The sequence below is a fragment of the Sylvia atricapilla genome, chromosome 3 (genome assembly GCF_009819655.1).
Source record: "Sylvia atricapilla isolate bSylAtr1 chromosome 3, bSylAtr1.pri, whole genome shotgun sequence".
Lineage (NCBI taxonomy): Eukaryota > Metazoa > Chordata > Aves > Passeriformes > Sylviidae > Sylvia > Sylvia atricapilla.
The window spans coordinates 40473541-40493840 of NC_089142.1; the positions used below are offsets into that span (position 1 = coordinate 40473541).

The 20300-nt window shown below is 42.5% G+C and overlaps 1 protein-coding gene across 1 annotated transcript; it reads right to left on the bottom strand.

The window, feature by feature from the left end:
- Positions 1-9419: 9419 nt before the first annotated feature.
- COQ3 (coenzyme Q3, methyltransferase) lies at positions 9420-17170 on the bottom strand. Its single transcript, XM_066315168.1, has 7 exons — positions 17083-17170; positions 16076-16199; positions 15551-15703; positions 15291-15390; positions 13499-13741; positions 12155-12314; positions 9420-10799 (listed from the first exon to the last, which is right to left on the bottom strand). Exons 1-7 carry the CDS (start codon positions 17165-17167, stop codon positions 10588-10590), a joined length of 1077 nt encoding a protein of 358 aa, XP_066171265.1. The 5' UTR covers positions 17168-17170; the 3' UTR covers positions 9420-10587.
- Between the last annotated feature and the right edge of the window lie 3130 nt (positions 17171-20300).

Here is a 20300-nt window from a genome sequence, read left to right on the forward strand (position 1 = left end):
ATAGGCTCCCCAGGGAAGTGGTCAGGGCACCAAGCCTGACAGAGTCCAAGAAGTTCTCAGGTGTAATTCTTGAAGTTGTCCTGTGCATGGCCTGGAGCTGGACTTCTGTGACCCTTGTGGTCCTTTCAATCTCAGGACATGCTATGATTCTGTGATTCTATGAACTGTCTCTGCCTCCTGCATGCTCTCACCAGTGAGCAGCATTCTGTTTTATTCCTCGCTTTTAGCTTGTTGTTTACACATAATCAGTAGCCACAGGCTGCCATGCAAGTGTTTGATACCATGCTGATATTCCACTCTCAGGAGTCAATGGGATCAGAGAGGTCATGGCAAATCTCATTCCACATACAGGTCGTGCCTTCCAAAATGTGCTGCACTTCTTTGCACTCAGCCTTAGCAAAGGGCTGGCTGAGCAGCTTCTGTGCAGCTTTTGGGCCATTCCACATGACAGGTGATGCACAGGTAATGAAACCAGAGTGGAAAGTGAGAGCAGCAGCCTTTTCATGCCACAGCTGATCTTTCGCAGCATACAGTTTTGTTAAATTCTTACGACAGGGCAATGAAGAGACAAAGAAGAAAAGTGCATTTTCTCTGCTACAGCACCTGCAAATCTCAGGCTGAAGATTTGTTTCAAGTGGCAGACAGCCTAATAAATCTGGACTGTCACAGCATGGTAGCTGGTCTCAGCTTTTGTTCCTGCATAGGAATTGCTTGCTGTGTTACAGATAAGAGGGATCCAGTTACAGATGGGACCTGGTTTCTGTGAGGGCAGGGAGAGGTCCTGGGCATCCACATCCCAGCTGCTGCCACTGCGTGACTTTCAGAGACAAATGAGTTATCCTAAAATCTGGGTTTCTATCAATGGCTGGCACAAGTGGGAAAGACCTGTGGGGGAGAGGAGAGAGGGAAGATCCCAGTGCAGACCCATAAAATTTAGGCAAAGCTGGATTCATTACTGCAGTTTATCCTCTGAAAATGGATGCTGTTTTGGTAGTTCAGCTTGTGCCTGGTTGCCCCAGGATTCTTAGAGCAGGACTTCAGTCAGGTGTTTTATTTGCTCAGTAAGGGCACTGCTACCCTTCTTTTGGAGGAGGGCTTTCTGCTGTGTTAATCCCATTTTGGCTGCAGTGTTGCTGGAAGCTGCAAGGGTCCAGAGCACAACGATGCCTCCTGAAACAGTGTGGGAAGCCTCAGCAACAGAGCACATGTACCTCATGGTATGTCAGATACAGACCTGAATAGAAACCTCAGCAGCCTTGCTGTCCTGCTCATAAAAAGGATTTTTAGAGGTCGATTATGACCTGTGTGCTGCTGACCAGACCTGGCCATTTAAAAGGTGCCGGTTCCAATGTCACACCTTGTTCGTCAGAGTTTAAAACCAAATAAAGAACATGGGTCAAACACGAGTACCCTTCATACCTGTCCTACACTAGGTTGTCTCGCTAGTGGTGCTCTGCCAGCCTTTCTTCCTTCAGGTTTCAAAGATTTCTGCCAGCAGGTATTGAATCCATTTGGCTTGGCAGTCTGATAGTCAAGCTCATCTGCTGGCAAAACAGCAAAAAGCGTGTCCTTAGCCTGCCTTTTCCCTGGCTGTGGAAGAATGCAATGTCCATTCCTTCAGGCATTGTTCTCTGTGGCAAATGACTTAGAGAGGATTATTAGCTGGGTAGCAGGGCCCATGAACCCGAGTACTGTTTTCTGCTCCTGTTCATTGCAGGTGCTGCAGTCTGGGTGGTTCCTGGGATACGGTCTGATTTTCCCAAATTTGCCTCAAAGAGGCTCACAAGTGATGCCCACTGCACTGGCAGCTGCCTGGCTGTCTCACTCAGGGAGGGTGGGAATCCAGGTAATTTAGCATGTTTGCTAAATACCACGGTTCAGTTTTTTGAGTAGAGAAAATGAGAGCTAAGAGTGATACACTCAAAGCCTGTCTGGCTGCAAACACACACCAAGTGCAGCACAGACTGGAACAGTCGTCCCTCAGATACATCACACAAAGCAAAACAAGGTCTAATACATTAAAGTACACTTCTGTCTGTAATCTGTTCTAGTGCAGCTGCCTAAAGGAAGAGACAGTAACAGAATAAAATAAGTAGATTTTTTTTTCTAGATAACATAAATCTAAGCTTGTTATATAGCAAGGCAGATTTTTCTTCTGAAGTCTGCAATTTGATTTGAGGGCAGGAAGGCACTTAAAATGTTACTAGATTCTGTACATTAGCATAAAGACTTTTGATCTTCATTACTTTTTTTTTCCCCCTGTAATGTCCTTGCGTTCTTTGCACATCTTTAAAAAAGCCTGAGGTTACCATGGCAGGCTACCCACAAAGGTGGCATTGGGTGAGGAAATCCAGTCTGAACCCAGTGGTTGTGATGGGACTTTGCAGAATGCCAGTACACAAGCTCTCCCGTCTGTGGTTTAGCTCAGAATTAAGTAAGCTTTTTAAAAATCAGAGTTCATCCTCTGGGGTCATGCTTACCACAGGTTTTACTTTCATGTACTGCTGTCAGCTGGGTTTGAACAGCAGAGTTTCACTCTCCAGATCTCCCCGGAGCTTTAAGAAAGGGCCACCCATTTTCCACTCACTTCCCGCACCGGTATCATCCGTGGCTCCAACTTGCTGCCTCTCTCTTTTCCAAGTGCTCAGAGGCGGGGGCAGCACGGAGCTTTGGACAGCTCCATGGGTCAGTGTGGGTTGGGTTTACAGGTTGTTCTGCAGGAAGCGAAAGCCTCTTGCTGTGCCCTTGCACAGGGACTGGCTGTCCCCAGCTCAGGCTGAGCTCTAACTCCGTGTGCTGCCGGGGTCATCATCCGGTGGTACAGAAATGCTTTCCTTCTCTTTGAAGTGGCCCAGACTTACTGAGCCCTTCACTGCAGATGACATAATATAATGGGTTTTGTGGCAAGGGCTGAGTTTATGAGAGGGTGAAAAAAAGCTCTTTCGTTGCCGCAGGTTTCCAGGATCCTTCTAAAATAATCGCTGGCTGCGCCAGGATTGGTTTTGTTGTAATATTAATGATCTCTCAGGGCAGCTTGAGTTTCATAAACATGTCTTTTTAATTATTCAGATAAAAATAGCCAAGGTATAGATGCAAAACAGTAATGCTGTGTTTCAGTTGGGATTTAGAAAAGGAGTTAATGATACTTTAATGACATATGAAGGTACAAATGCATAGAAAATACAGAACATCAAGAATCTAAACTACTTCAGTGCTATATGGAAGTGTCTGTATGTAAGTCCACATTAAGTGCAATTCCAGCAGTTCTCCAGAGTTTACTTTGCACTTGCTGGTAAACAAAACCACTTCCTAAGGCTTCCTAAGGCATCTGAAGACTGCCCTCATTGATGTAACTCAAGTTCGTTTCTTTTATGGAAAAAAAAAAAAAGAAAAAAAGGCTTTACATGAAACCTCCTGCTTTCTGCAGGTGGAAGTACTCAGGCTGGTAGCTGAGTATAGCTGACTGCTACTCAGCTGACTGACCTACAGTCTCACAATTCTTCAGTTGTTTTTAATTTTATTACTCTGTTTTACAAGATTTCTGGACAACTCACGATGTTATGGGGGCAGTTACATGATTTATAGTCAGGTCTTTCATATAAAACTTTCTCAGTAAAAGAATAGTGTTGGGAACCTGCTAGAGATATCTTACCATAGCCTGGTACAGTGGTTCTCAGTCTTTGCCCATTTTTAAGTGCTCTCTGATTTACAGCATCCTCAGCAGAAGTAAGATTTGCAGTACATACTGCCATGACCTGCTCAGCATCTCAGTTCATATTTAACTAACAACAGAGATGTATGAAGGTTTTTTGCAGATTTTCTTACACAGATTTCCTTTCCTTACCATATTTACTTTTTTTGAGAGGTCTATATGGTCTTCAGATTTTCCTGTGCTAAGTAAGAATTGTTGTTTTCTGTGAGAAAATGAGTTGTTTCAATGCATCTGCAATAGATTTGCTTGTAACTAGCCTAATAGAGGTAAAAGCACTGGCTGCTGCAGACACTGTAAAATGTAGCAATGTACCATTAGGGGAAACAGACCCTGCCAATCCAGAGCAATAGGGCCACAAAATGGGAAGAGGAGATCATTTCAGCATGACACATTTTTCTGCAAATAAACTCTCAGCTGAAAGCAGTGGGAGGGAAATGGGAAGGGATGAGAACAGGAAGGAGGAGAGACTCTTACAGAGGCCATATTGCTGAGGCCAAGGCTGTGCTTTCATCTCCCAGGAGCTCTGGAAATAGACAGATGGGAAAGACAGTGGCAGAGCCAATGGCCTGCAGTCTGTATCCTCCAAGAAGGTGAACTGTTGAGCACTGTAGAAGGTAGGAGGATTTAAATTTATTACAAATTTGGTTCTGGGAAAAAATGTTTGTTAAATAATCTTGTAGACAGAAGCTTTTTTCTTATCCACAGGTAAGATTCAATAAGGGAGAGATGCTGCACAACCCACATGGGAATGCTGTCCTGCCTAGACAGGCCAGGTAAAGTTTCTTTCATTACCTGCCATGAAGTTTTTCAGGCTGTGTAGCTTCCTCCCTTAGTACTTGTCCCTTTCAGGGGACATAATCTCATCTGACAGCACCTTCAGAAACTTTGGTGTCTTCATCTGGGGTCTCACACTTCCTCTGGAGAAGGCAAAAACAAGGTTTCTCCAGAGTTCTTCACCTTCAACCATAGCAGTGTGACCCAAATCCCATCCTACACACGCATATTTCTTCTTAGCAGACACCTTTGGTTGGCAGCTTTGGCAGGACTTTTCCTACTGTGGTGTACTGAGAAATGCTGTTCTGGTGATTGTAAATTCAAGGGGTTGTTTTTCCTGGCTGTAGGACAGGGGCCTCTGGACCATGTCCAAGTCCATGATCAGACAACCGCCTCAGTACTCCAAAACTTTACCCCCTCTCAGCCCTCCCAATCCTAACACCAGACCATCTAACCTCTCATGAGGACAATGAACACGTACCTGTCTTGGACATCGAAGGGCAATCTGGTAGTGCTTTGTTTAGAAAGAACAACATATGGGTTTACTGGTTTTTAACATCACTGAGTGTGAGAGAGGCACAGTGGTCGGTGTTCCTGCAGCGGTGGCAGGCACTGGGTGTATGTGGACAGGCCCATCCAGATCAGGACCTCCTCAGTTACAGCTGGGGACCCCAGCAGGGAGCACCCTGAAGGAAGCCCCCAGGGGTAGCCAGGTCCTGTCAGTTTTGTAAAGCATAACTTGGAGGTGGATCAAGGAAAGCAAGGTGCTGAACTTCCACTTCTGCAACAGCTGGAAGGCAAAGCTGAAAATTAAACCCTGTGTTTCAGTGCTGGGGCTATGCTTCATCACAGGGCATTTGAGGTAAATCTGCTAATCTGTATTTGAGTTGGATGCATCCTTCTGAGGTATTCTTTATTGCATGTTTGGTTCACTTCAATTATTTTATGTCTGCAGGTTGTATGTGCATACTCTAACTCTGGAAAATAAACATCGTATCTTTTTCTCTATCTTCTACTATTGTAAGTTTTTATAATACAACTACCATACAAGGCAATGTTAGCAATTCAATTTCCAAGTTATTTTGTGAGGTTTTTTGGTTTTGTTTGTTTGGGGTTTTTTAACATACCTCATGAGAATGCAACAGAGATTTCAGATTTAATAATGGAACGTCAATTGTCTTCACAATCCTTTTAGGAAGAAAAAAAATCTTATATCATTTTAGAACAAATGAATATTGATCATATTGCTGGAGTGACTCCACAGGGGAATAGAAGCACAATAAAATGGAGATCAGAGTTTATATCCTGAATCCCTAATGCACTGAGAGGTGGTTGTGCAATTAATGCTAGTGTAAGTCAAGACAGGTCAGGTGATTTTATAGTCTGAAAGTTTTAAAGTCTTACAGATGAAATCCTAGCCCCCATAACATGATATTTTATATTGCTCCAGTGGAACACATGTCAATAAAAATAAGGTTTACTGTCAGCACAAACTTTAGGTGATTAGAATTTTGTCCTATAACCTGGAGAGCACCGTGAAGGAGAGATCTGTCCGCAACTCATGGTTAGTAAGTCACCACCTTTCCTTCTAGAAGATCAGCAAAGGTGTAGGCATTTGGAATGAAGCACTGGGGGTTAATGTGCAAAAGCAAGTGGGAGGCTGTGAACTCCTGAACTTTTATGCTTCAGTTTGACACAGAGCCACTCTCCCAACCATCAGTAGTTTCTCTTCAAAGGCACACTAGAATCAGACTGCCCTCTATACCTCTACTTCACATTTCTCCTCTCCATCAGAATTGTACTTATCTTCCAGGCATTGCTCATACTCCTTCTATTTCTGGCTTTCCAATGCTCTCCCCCATTCCAGGTACTCCTGGGCACCTCTCAAACCCTTTCAAATGGAGTATCAGCACCCACACAGTAATTCATGTTGTCTCACTTTTTCTCCTCCAGTCTGCTTCATCAGGCTGTCTAATTATAGACACTGAGTCTTCCGACTTCTGAACTTTAGACTGCATGGAATTATTCCTTTCAAGCATTTATTAGAAGTGTATGGAAAATAAGTTTGTTTGTTGCCTTTTTTTTTTAATTAAAGCTGAGATTTCAACAAAGTGAAAAACTTTAGAAGGCATTTTCATAAAAACTTCCAACACGATATTCATTATTCTTATCCCAACTCACAGCCACTGCACAATTCCTTTCCCACTCCTTCCTCTCACTTTTTTTCCATCCCTGAGGAACCTGACACAGGGTGTTAGTGGAAATGTAAGGAAAGAAATTGGTGAGTCCTGCAAAAATGGCCATGAAATGTCACTGGACCACAAAGGAACAATAGGCGATAAAATAGCATAATGGGAACGATGGAAACTTCAAGCTGTATTTTTATTCAAAAAGGAGATTAAATGCAGATCTCCTCTGAGGCTCTCATACTACTCCAGCTGAGCTTGAGCACAATTAATATTTCAATTATTATCTGACTGTGCTGTTCCACAAGAGAGGCTGAGCCAACCTAAAAGCCTACTGCCCCTCAAGGAGCTGTTCTGTCCCATCTTCTCCCTATCCATTTACTCCCTGTGCTTACCTCCCAAATGGCACTAGTCCTCCACAATGGGAAAATTCAGCTTCCTGAACAGCACAACCACCAGCAGCAGCCCAGGGAAACATAATAAAAAAAGGAAAGAAAGCAAAAAAAAGTATATTTATACCTCAGACAAGAATTCATCTGAGCAAAGAGCTGGGGCTGGGAGCATGTGTAGCAATGTGGGAGACATGAAACAACACAAGCCAAAAAGCCAAACCACAGCTGAACAGCCGAGACCACCCAGAACACCATTGTTTGTTCTGCTGGTGTTTTTTTTGTTTTTGTTTTTTGTTGTTGTTGTTGTTGTTTTTTGTTTTGGTTTTTTTGGGGGGGTTTTGTTTTTTGGTTTTGTTTTTTTTTAAGGATCAGCTTCTTACTCTGATTTGTTTTGTTGCGGGAATAAACACAGAGGCTGAAAAAGACCAGGCCCCAAATACAGTTTTTTCCCCATGTCAAGGCAAGAATCACCTCTTGCCTCACCCCTACTCCTGCGTTTTTTGCAGCTATTGCCTGCTGCAATAACATTGCTTTTTTCAACCTCCTGCCACCACTGTTCCTGTAAGCACTGAAGCTGTGGCTCCATAAACATGAACAAGTTGCAAACCGAGAGACAAAAGATTTGAAAATTTATCTGATTTAAATTCTGTCCATTTCGATAGCATCTATGAAATTTCTGCAGCAGCTGGGCTAAGAGAAGTGTGAAAACGTCATTGGTTTTCTATGCACAGATTTTAAGAGAAAGGTTTCTGGAGCACAAGTGCATAATACATATTCACTGCACAGTACTCCCTTTGATTACACTGCCACTTGCACATTTATGAAAAAGGTAGGGATGTAAAATACCGAAACCAGTTCACAAGTGTAGGATATTTTTGGTACTGTTTCTCTTCTCATTAAAATTATTTCTAGTGCATTCTATCATTTCTGCATTAAAACAAGGTTGTTTTAAACAGAGGGATTAAATATAACCAGAAGAGTAAGGATAATCCCCAGAAGAAAACTCAGGGGTAAGGACTGGGGATAGAGCATATCAGGACATCTGGAGACATACTAAAGGTACAAGTTGCTGTTCAAGCAGGCCCAACTCATTTCTCCCCACTCCTCTCAAAACTCTCCTGGACTGACAGGGTTCCAATATACAAGTAGGAGCAGAAGATTAGGTGCTTGTGATAAGGTTTTTGTCAAAACCAGAGGTATCCACGGTCCATGTGCTGCTTGTTTAAATGGCCTTGTTCATTAGGTACAGGATCACTCTTGTGAGCTTGGATGGAGAATCCAGGCAGCATCAAAGGCTTTTGTCCTATGTGCAGTATATGTAACAGTGAATAAAGTAAAACAAAACACCTTTTCCCTAGGTGGTTCACAGTTTAATGAAAAACTACAAGGAAGTAACCAGTAATACGCTTTAAAGTTTGACTTAATCCTTGTGTGTCCCTCTCAACTCAGAATATTCTGTGAATCTAGGAAGTGAGAAAAAACAGAAAGGATGAGAAAGCCAGGATACACAAACATCTAGACTTGGGCTCTTAAATAAAACAAAATCAGCCCTTTCTATGCCAATTTTATAACATTATTTTTATTTCACTTGACAAGTCTCAAAACAAATCCGTAGAGGGGGGACTGCCTCTTGGGGGATGTTTCTTGTTGGCTACCTCAGGAATCTCTCCAGGTCACAATGGTTTTCAGAGCTGCTGGCAAAATCTGAAATAAGAGTCACAGAGTTGTAGTAACTTTGATGTTGATGATTTGGTTAGAGGAACTCACTGGAACCACATGGTTTAACATGCCTGAACAGAGTTAGGAGCAAAGACCACTGATTATCTCTTTTGACTCCACATTTTTCTCCAGCATCACTCTTTCTAAACGCTATACACCGCACTGCATGCATGACCAATGGAGCAGAGACTCCTTTGCAGAAGAAGGGCAGATGGGGAATGATGTATTCATCCTGTGGACAGCCTTAGTGAAACCATTAATGAAATGCTGCAGCCAGTTCTACTGCCATGCTCCAGAAACAATATTTACCACAAAACTTTATGTGAACTCAGAAACTCACAGGTAGTGGTAAATACCTGTAGAGATAATCTCAGACCACTTACCTAAGAGAAAATTAAGGGGTGACAACTCGAAACTGCAGTTGGTAGAGGTACTTAAGTGTGTAAATGAGGATGTTAAGACATCACTGGTGAGGTTCTAAGGTTAGACTGTTTCAACTGATAAATCTTTGGAACAATTTATTTACTTCTCCATCACTGAACCCTTCACATGATGAATCTTTTCAAAGCCAAGCTATAGCCCACAGAAATATTATGAAGCAGAACGTACTCATGCTTATGAAAGCAATCACACCAGATACTACTTCATCTTTATTAGCTATAAATTACTATTATTTCCATTATAAATCAACTGGGCATCATCAAATCCATCAGAAACACAGATCTGAAGGCAACATGCAGACACAGTAAAGCAGGAAGAATGCAAATGTGTAAAAAATTTAGCCCACCACACCTCTACAGCAGGAAAAATGAACAAGCAACTAAAACAGGGAGAAAAACAAGAGGGGAAAAATAAAAAATGCTTCATTTTCATCCCTGCAAACAAACAGGGATGTTTCTAGCTGTGTACAAGCTGAAAGGAGAAAGAAGGAAAGAGATGCAGTCATAGACACAGACATGACACTTCATTTAGGAAGTCCTTTTTCATTGTAAATGACTTTTCCTTACCTCGGCTCTAGAACATTAATAATAATGAATAGGTATGGCACCTCAGTTATAGGACAGACTGCCAGTGTGTCATTCTTCTAGCATGGAGCTCTGGCTGCTTAGTAAAATTTTACCTGCAGCTTCTCTTAATTTGGGCAGAGGGAGAAAGTTGAATAATAGGCACAGATACAAACATCTTTATGGTGAAGGGGCTTTGACAGCTGAGGCACTCTGGTCGCAGAGACTCTTCTTCCATTTCAGTTACCTCATGTCAGCTGCAGAAACAGCAGGACTCAACAGTATTTGAGTTGAGTTAAAAAACAGGCTATTTTATTTCTTGTCAGGGAGAAAGGCGTATTACAGAAAAAAGTGTTTGTAGATCTTAAGTGTTTCATACATTTTTTACAGAGTTAAGTATCTTAAATACTTAAGGCATTTTATTTATTGTACAGCATTGTGGTCTCTAACTCACTCTACATCTATGCCATTATTCTATGGAGATCTGAGTCCCAAGCAGGACTGAAAATGCCACCACATAATAAAGCTTCCTCCAAGCTACCAACAGAGTATTTTGCATTTCCCAGTCCAACAATTTGCAGCAACTTTCTCATGAAAATACTTATTCTTTAACAGGTTTGCTCATTTCAATCTTACAAGATAGTGGGCACTTGATTTTTTTTTTGAAACGGCCATAAATATTTGGCCCAAACCAGGGCAAGTATGATCGATGCAAACAGGAAGCCTGTTAGCAAAGGTTTTATTGTGTCCGTGTGAGTAAAAGCTCATTTTCTGTTCTGCTGGCAGTCCATCAGCACACGTCAGACAGGGCCCTCTGGGGCAGTGCCAGCTGTGCCAGCTGTGGCTGAGCGCTGTTGAGTGTCAGTCTCTGGCGGGGTGTCTGTGGCGTGTGAGGGAGCCCCAGCCTTCACCGCATGCACCGCGTAGTTCAGGCTGGTGTTCTCCGTCCAGCTCCAGGAGCCTGAGAGAGGATTATACAACATCCCACTCACCGTCTTCACTGAAAAGCCATCTAGGAAAGAAAGAAGTCGTATAGAGCAACGGATGTTCGTAAATATTGGCAGTCACTGAAACATCAGCCAGTCTGAAACATGCTTCTTCCTCTGGGCTGGAGAGGAAGGTGGCCTTTGTCAGACACCCCACATGCAGTGTCACTGGTGACAGCAGGTCCTGCTCCTGCAGTGGCTGCAACAGCTCTGTGCCAGGCCACGTACCACCAGCAGCTACAGGGCTCTGCTGAAAACCCCAGCCTCACATCTGGCTGACTGGTAACGTTTTCTGTAAGTGGAGACATGCTTCAGATTGACACAGCACACTCCAAAATCAAAATCTGAGCACATCGTGGCAAGGATTCTTCAGATCCCCTTTAAGAATGGAAGTATGTAAGAAAAAGGCGTGTGAATGCCATCAAGGACTCGGTGCAAATAAAATGTGATTTATTACTCCTGGCTGAGCAGCACTCAGTTCACTGCTCCAGGAGGACACAGGATGGAAGGCAGAAAACAAACACCCCATCAAAACAAATCACTCCACTGCACCTGCTTCTCCTTTCGAAGGAAGAACTGAAAGAACCACCAGTATATGAACCAGTATCAGTCATATTCGTTATGGCACGACTGCAAAGTGCCAGGAAAAGACCTTGCCAAGAGAATAGCTCCACTCATACTTCAGTTTCTTTGCAGTGAACCAGAGCAAAGTGAAATATTTGGTGAGAGGGTTTTAAAACATCTGTTGTGAACGAGGGCAATGGACAGAAGTCTTCCCAGCTCAGTGCTTTGTCTATTTTAAAAGCAATCAGGGTAATTTAACTAGAAATAATTAAAATCAGTACCACAGAGTTTCTCAAGAGCTGACTAATGAATTTGTGGTAGGTTTCATCTTCATATTTTGGAAGCAATCTTTTAGTAACATAATATGAATAGAGAACATGGAGCAGCAAACCAAAAATAAAAATGCCTTCTCCCAAAGGAAAGGCAACAAACAATGCAGTGGCAGCAGTGCAGCCCCAGAGTGCCAACACAGTTATTTCCTCAGACCTGACCTAGAGCTTATGAGCCACTTCAGAGCATACCTTCTGTCACCAGAACACAATGGAAACCACTGGAATTCTTTACTTAGGCTATTAAACAGAGGACAGCTGCAACAGTGACTTTGTTCAAGTAATCACTGTATTCTTAGGATTCCATTTAATTTATTTTATGCAAAATCCAGTAAGCAGCAGTGTCTTTAAACCAGGAATGATACTCTTAATATACGACCATTAACTCAAGCAGGAAAAGCTGTGTATTGTTGCTAGCACCCACTCTGCCTCACTTATGGACCATTTGGATATCTCTCTGCATTCCCACCATCTGGCCTGAAACTTACTTGATTCCAGGAGGTGCTCCAGCTCTTCAGGGGGAACAAATTTCTCCCAGTCATGTGTTCCTTCTGGTACAATCCCCATTATTTTTTCTGCAACCACAATTCCCAGGACGTAGGACAATTGTGTTTTATTGATTGTCGTAATGAATAAAGAACCGTCAGGCTAATTGAAATATTAGAATGTTCAATTAGAATAATATTTCAGGTTTTTTAATTGTAAATTTAATCACATTAAGACAAATAATTTGTCCATGTCAAAGTCTACACAATGCAAGAGTAAGAAGTAATTTCATCCCAGGATAGGTATTTATAACATAACAAGAAAGAATATAATGTTCTAACAGTATGTCTCAGGAATCTTCAAAGAATCAACATAATCAGGTCTTAGGTGGCCTAAAAACTATTCCTTATCCCAAAGAACACCTAGAAAAGTCACTTATAATATTTCCTGCCCAGGAAATGGATAAATAGAAGGTATTAAAGCATATATAATATCTGTTTTTAAAAAAAAGCCCAAAAAAACCAAAAACCCAGTGAACTAAAAAATCAAAATAAAACCACAAGCTGCTTTTTTAATTGAAACCAAAGTTAAATGTGAAATGTTTCCTTAATTTTTGAGACTGCTGAATGCCATGCCATGCTTGTTTTAATAAGTAAATGGGTAAAGAAACAAAGCCAGAAACAAATTCTAAGTCCTTAAAGGCCTGTTTGCTAGAAATAAAGGATCATTTCTTTATCCTTAGCAGGCTAAAAATTAGTAGAGCATTCCATTGAAATAATTTATATTTTTTCTGATGAAAGATAAAGAGATGAAAGAAAAGCTCCCACTTGTGTGCTGCGCCTACCATCCTCCTTAGCAAATGAACTAGTATCAAGAGGAATAACCACCTGATTATCTCCTAAGATTAACCAGGAACCCTTAAAAGCAATCCAGGATCTTATCTGATGTGATGCTAGTGCTGGAATAAAATCTTGTGTCAGAAACATCATTACAGAGTTCCACTGCAGTCTGAGCCACAGCTGTCCATCAACAGCAGCACTGCCACATTTCCTCTCACCTGAGTGAAATCAGATGTACCCAGATTTCTTAAGGTCCTGATGGAATGCAAACCTAGGTAGTGCCTTAACACTTTTCTGAGGCTGAGTTGGGGAAATAAATTTCCCCTTCCTGTGGTTACTGAATTTGGAAAGATGTATTTGTATCATGGAGAAGAATGGAAGGTTCTTCTAGAACATTCTTCTGACTTAGTGGAGAAATGTGTGCAGATGTGTTTTCACACCCCTTTTAAACAGCCAATAATAAAAGAGAATAAATATTCCCAATAATGAAAGCAAAAACTCTCTTACCTTTAACACCTGAGAGCAACACTTGATAAACATTTCAAGGTCAGCCACATGCTCCACTACTTCAGAAGCTACAATTACATCAAAGGTTTCCATAGACTCTTCCACAATCTCCTCCAGTGAACTGGACTTGTACTGTATTCTCTTGGCCAGGACCGGATCAAATGACTTGTGCCGATCTGCTGTTCTAATGTTGTCCTCCACAGGATCAATTCCAGTAACTGAAGCTCCCAGTCTACCTAAAGGCTAATAAAAAAGAGTGTCATTTATTCTCTGCATGAAAACAATTTACTTAAAGGTTTCTGAAACTTTGCAATTTACATACAAGATGCAGAAAGCACCAACACAAGGCAAACAACTGTAAATGATAAGCTCTGCTCTGGCAGTTGTATTTTAAGTGTTTATTAAAGCAAAAAAACACTTACATTTGGGAAAGGTGGTGTTAATTTTCTTAGAAAATTATATACTGGACTATACATTCATCTAAATTGTCTTTTAGAATCATTTGTTCTCAATCCATTTTGTTACACTGAATAAAGATTTCTTCCACTACTACTCTGTGACAGAGGAAAAACGAAGGGGGAAAATCAACACAGTAATTAAAGGGGGGAAAACAATGCTGTATTTAATTACTGTCATTACTTTCTTTAACATCCACCTGTAATGGTAAATCCTCATATCTTTTTAATGGTTACTTAATATATGATTATCTCTGTGACTTTCTCACTGCTGAGAACTAAACACTGATGTTTACTAGGATAGCATCAGCCTTGGCTGTCACTCAGGCTTCTCCAGTGTCTTCTTACTCCAAGGTTAACACCTTAGTCATCACCTCTTCCGAAACTGAAACAGGCTGCAGAACATGACCACATGTATGATATTCCAACCTGAAATTCACCATTTGTTCAGCCTGAGAAGGTGATGCAGCACACTGGTTCTGCCAGCATTGTTGGAGAGACCCCTCTAGCAAGACTACAAGATTTTGCTCAAAAAAAGAAGAAAAAAACAAAGAAAGAAAACATGGGAGGGATTCAGGTACCTTTGTAACACCTCACTTCATATCCTGATGAAGTTCCCAGAGTAAGTCAGCCAGATCTGTAACCCTAAATTTACAAAACATCCCTAGTCTGTTGATGGGACACAGCACTGTTCAGAGCCTGTGTGGACAGTGTTCCACCCCAAACAGTAACTTCTCAGTCCCAAGTTTGTGCAGACTTCTCTGGAAGCCACTGTAACATCAGCCCCTGTACCACAGCAATCTCTACTGATACAGGAGAGGTATGATTTGGGTGCTTGATGTTATTCCATGCATTTCCCATAGTCAAATCAAAGGTGAGAATCCCCACCCTCATGTCAAACACTGAAGATAAGCATTCAAAGAAATAAATGTATATACAAATTTATAACAAAATTACTTCTTTGGTAACAAGGATGTCATGATTCCAAGTAGTCTTGCCTAGATTCATAAAGCAATAAAAAAAAAGAAAATAAATATTCAAGGACATTTTCGTCATTCTTCCCCTTTCCTTTACTTGACAGTGCTTGAAATCTTATTTTCCTGATTTAGAATCTCAGAATTTTAGAATTTCTTATTACCAGCTCCCTCATTCTCTGTAAACCACCACCACTATGCCAACCAAATACTCTATGGGTTTTTTTGTAAGAGTGCACTGCCCTCTACTCAGCAACTAACATACAGAAGAGAAAAGGTCTTCCTTGGAGGATTAGAAATTACAACAATTCAAACACGTTGCACATCTTTTAACAAGAAAACACAGAGCACACTGTTTCTCACCTCACTCAGCAGTCCTCCACCGCAGCCCACATCAAGAATTCTGATTCCAGAAAGTGGATTTCCCAGATGATAATTACTACTCATGCTCAACAGGGTATCTCTGAAAGAAAAGGGATGTGATTAAGGTCAAACCCACAAGGTGCTTTAGTAGATGCAATATGTAGTTATCTTAAGCACTGGTAATTGGCATTTTTTACAATATTTTCTGAGGTCATGCAGAAATAGCAGATATTAAAAAAAGTCTGTCTTCAAAACCACACCTAATAAATGGCACTCTAATATCATTCATAGAATGAAGGGCTGCATATTCTCCTTCTTCATCCCACCACTTATGTGCAAGGAGCTGGAATTTTTTCATTTCCTTTGAATCCACTGATGAGTGTGAAGTGCTGAAAGGTCTTTTCACAGTGAACCTAAATAACGAAAGCTGAATGTCATTAAGCCAATACTAATATCTCACGTCAGCTGAAATATGGGAAAAACAAACACTAGAAGCATTAGAAAATCCAAAAAGGTAAAACATGTATTTCTTTAGAGATTCAAGTTACACTTGTTTAGTAGCACACAGATATTATACATTGTATGGGTAACATACCTTCCCAAACAGATGGCTGTATGCCTGGAATTCTTTAGTTGGCAATTAGTAAAACAAGAACATGCTACACCAAACATTCAAACCTGAGATATAAAAACAGATTCAAGTGACACTGTCACTGCCACAAATTAAAATGTTACAGAAAAGGGCAGCCCTTATCACACAAGGTTATCTTAGATACAGTACTTACATGTTGCTTTTCATTTCAGTCAGAGAGACAGGCAAGGTACCACTGGATTTCAGTTGTCTTTTCCTGTTGCAGTCCTGAAGGATACTTCTCAGACCTGTCTGAAAAGACAGATCAGCATGGTCATCTGCATAAATAAAAGACAACCAAATGGAAAACATCAGCTTTACAAGAAGTCAGAGGCAAAACATATAGTTGTAGGAGTGCTGCTCTAGCACAATACTAACCATGCAAATCTTTGCACATTTGCTCACTATCGTACTTACGGAGTTGGGGATAAAATAAAAGAACGTATTCTAGTTCACCACCCCTGTACTCCTCAATTTATGTACAATGCCACATTCAGAGAATGAATGGAAAAGAGTTTTTTACAGAACTGAAATGTTGCAGTTAGTGTGAATCTCCCCAGAATGTTTACCCTGACCGTGAGCTGTGCACACACACACTCTCAGCAGCGCTGGGTTCATTACGTGTAGGAATGAGACATCCACAGCTGCACACTCATTTTGCACTGTACGCACCGGTAAGGAAACCTAAGCAAAAACCCCTGACGGAGGGTGCACAGACAGGCCAGGGACAATATGCTGCAGTTGTTCTCCAGTGCTCTTTAGCCGGCGCGGGGCTCTCCCTAGCACGGCGAACAATCGCTCCCGTTCAGCTGCTGCCTGGTCACCAACAGCCCCGAACCACAGCAATGCCGCGCTGCAAACCGCGGAGTAAACCACCCCCTGAAGATGGTTTTTGGCCGCAGTGCGCGACGGAGGGATCTAGACACCTCCGGACCGCCAAGGAGGCGGCAGGGGAACAAACAGCACCTCCCCGACGGGCGGGCGCTGGGCTGGCGCCGACGGGCCGGGGTGCCGTGGGACGCGGCCGGCAGCTGCCAGACACCGCCCGGGCCGCCGCCGGCGGGAGGGCTGCGGGGCCCGGCTGCGAGGGAGCCGGCAAGCGAAGCCCCGTACCGCCGCCCCTCCCGCCCGCTCTCCCGCAGCCGCCCCGCGCCCGCTCACCGCCCGCAGCCCCCGGCAGCGCGGCCGCCGCCCGCCGGCGCCGCAGGGCGCGGGTGAGGGCCCGGGCCGCCCCGCCGCCCCACATGGCCGCCGCTCTCGCCCCGCCCCGGTCCGCGGCCGGCGGTGCCGGCTGCCTCGCCGGGAGGGCGCCGGGAAGGTTCCGCCCGGCGCTGGGAACGGAGGGAATGCCAGCCGCTACGCTGGCGCTTGTCCCAGGGCTTCACCTGGAGCGATTCTGCTTGATTGTGTGGCCCCTCATTCCCGTGTCTTGGAACACGGAAAGACCCGCAAGCAGAGGCTCGTTCCGATGACACAGCGACGGGCCCACAGCCTTCAGTCCCTTTCATTACCAGGAAACACACCGGGCTTGCAGGGCACGGCACAAAGTCCAAGAGTTCTCGCTCCGGGGCTCAGGAGGGAAGCGATCCCAGCAGCCGGCACTGCGGCCTGGAGCAGAACCTCTGGGCTCCAGCATGGCTGGGCCTGGGCCAGGCTCCTCACGGGAACCATCCAAGCCGGCATGCCGCTGCCTCTCAGAGCCGCCGTGTCCCGGCTTGCAGATGAAGTCCAGGCTGTGGCCCCACGAAGGGGAAGGCTGCCTTCCCTGCCCCTCGCAGGCACTGCTGCCCAAGGCCCCCAACTGAGGTTCAGGTGAGCGGCCCTGGCAGCTCAGGGCTGACACACACAAATGGAAAAGAGTTAAGCCAGTTTTTAAAAATTGTTAGTTTTCTGACACTTTATTGAGCTGCAGGTCCAACAAGAATGCCCAGTGAAAACCAAAGCTGTCCGGAAGGCAGCAGAAGCCGAGAAATCGGAGCTGGCGGCGCTCCTGTGCCCGCCAGGCAGATGATCACAGGCTGGGTTCCCTGCCTGGCTGCGGCATCCGCAGGCAGGAGGCATGGCCTGCACAGAGCCGAGGGCAGGAGCATCCTCCAGGCTGCAGGGAATTTGGACTAGTGTAACCAGTCCTGGCTTGACTTCCCTATCGTGCCAGACTGATGTATGAACTGACCTTGCTTGGTACTACAACCCTCACTGCTTGAAATCTGCCTGTTCACAGGTCTCTAAATACAGTATACTTCATGTAGTTAAAGTTTGGAATATTTTCTTTTTAAAGCTAAATAAGGACTGCTGAAATGGCTCAAAAAAGCTTGTCTCGACAGCAATTAAATATACGGAAAACCTGCTTGGTATGTACGTGCCTGACTTGAGATTCTACTCGCCCGCTTTCTATCCAACAAAGCTCACGATGCACTGGAGTTACGAGTCATTAATAACACCTCAGAGCTACTGAAGAAACAGAAACCAGAGCTCCAACAACTCCTTGATGCTAGGATAGTCTCCTTAAGAGACAAAACTAAGCTTTCCTTCAAAGCATGCAACCACATATTCAACTTTATTACTTGTCATTCATTCAGCAAAGGAAACGCAAAATCTGAGCAAGAGAGCCAAACCTTACGTTGCCATTGCTTTTATATTTGTGATTTTTAAATTGGTTACAAGCATAAATACATGGACACTGGCAACGTATTCTACTTAACAGGACACGCTTGTTTGAAACTAGAAGTAGCTATTCCATGAGACAGTGCCTCAAGTACAGAACAGAGTTTTAGTTACTGTGCCATATTTCAAAGCACATGTAGTTGCTCAATCTTTAAAGTCAGAATATTTACTCAACTACTCTTATTTGGCCTTTCCATGGCCAGAGCTAATTCTTGTTCTAACGCAGTGCAGCGGGCACATTGATGTACATATGGACAATGGTTGTATTCACCTTCAGAACAATTTGCATTGTTCATTAGATTCCACACAATGCCTTATTTATTAAAAAAGTTTTCAAGGGAAATGCCTCCAACTGTCATGTTGCTACCTGACATTCAAAATCGTATGTATTGCTTTCCTGTAGTGCACTGAAATGTTTTTTTCAGCGTTTATTTTAAAATGACACATTCCCATTTTTGTATGTATTTGCATTTTAGGATCACTTCAGATGTATGAAATTAAAAAGAACAACTGTTATTTTAGCCTTTTCTGGTGAAAGACATTCCTAAGGGGGGTTTCCAAAGCCCAAAGAAGTTTAAAGTATGTGATACTGACAAGAGTACCGAGATGTATTTAATTATTGAGTGACGAGTAGGCCATTATAGTAAGATTTCTGAAACATTTAAATACAGAGATCGTATGCTCTTTTTATTGGCATACAGTCACTACCCATATAAGTGCATTTGTGTCAAAAAATAATTTTCATATTTACAGGAAGTGACAGAATTCCAGTTGTTGGCAGAGTATATAAAGCTTTTCATACACAATCTTTTTTATTGTTAGACAGAGAATATAAAATCTGAACTGAAAATCAAATTCAATGCATCCTGGAAACTGTATTCCTCAACAGCTTTTCTTAAGCTTATTTCTAGTTTCTTTCTGTCTCTCACAAGACATCCTTCTAGGACATCTGAATGGTTATGCTACCTACTTTCCAAAAATTCCTCTCTTACCCAGAGCCAAGAGTGTAGTGAGATTGGATCAATACATTGTTATTTATATTCCTACCAATGCATGTAAAAGTTGTGTGTTGTAAATTACGCCTTATTTTGCTAATAAATATGACTGCTTACTCTATATGAAAGATATAATTGAGGGGGATGTTATAATTTATAACTGATTATTTATCTGTAACAGTGTTTTGATAAACATGCACGTATTCACTAGCAATTAGCTTGCTTATTAAACACATAGTTAAAATGTATTTCTTTGCACCGAAGCAGTTTATTTCTGCATCTTATTTATGAAAAAAATTACAGTGGAAAAAAGCTGCAAAGCTGAATTCTGATTTAGTTAAATGGGTTATCTGTTCATGAAGACATGCTTCGCAAGTTGCCTGTACTAGTACATTTTTTTCGGAGAAGATACAGTAAATCAAAGGGAACTTACTTGGATGTAAAACCTTTTACCTTTTTCACAACTGGTGTCATACCAGACCTTTTAGGCACAGATCTCTCCCTGAATTTATGTTCTTCTGTAACAGTCACTGGCCTAGAATTGGGTATTGTTGGTTTGTTTTTGAACTTGTATCATCTCACACTCTTGTTTCTAACAGCAATAGTCAATTTCCTTAAGTAGGTGATCAGTGACCTCTTTCACTTTATGGTGATATTAAAATCAAAAATTTAGTGGCATTGCTAATACATCTATGTATCAGCTTTACATGAGTCACAATT

Bases quoted from the DNA above. Each gene is read 5' to 3' on its own strand.
- COQ3 (XM_066315168.1), bottom strand. From the start codon at position 17,167: ATGTGGGGCGGCGGGGCGGCCCGGGCCCTCACCCGCGCCCTGCGGCGC. The intron at 16,200-17,082 runs GTGAGCGGGCGC...TTATTTATGCAG, and splicing joins GCTGCCGGGGGCTGCGGGCG to ATGACCATGCTGATCTGTCT. The intron at 12,315-13,498 runs GTAAGAGAGTTT...TATTTCAATTAG, and splicing joins GTTGCTCTCAGGTGTTAAAG to CCTGACGGTTCTTTATTCAT.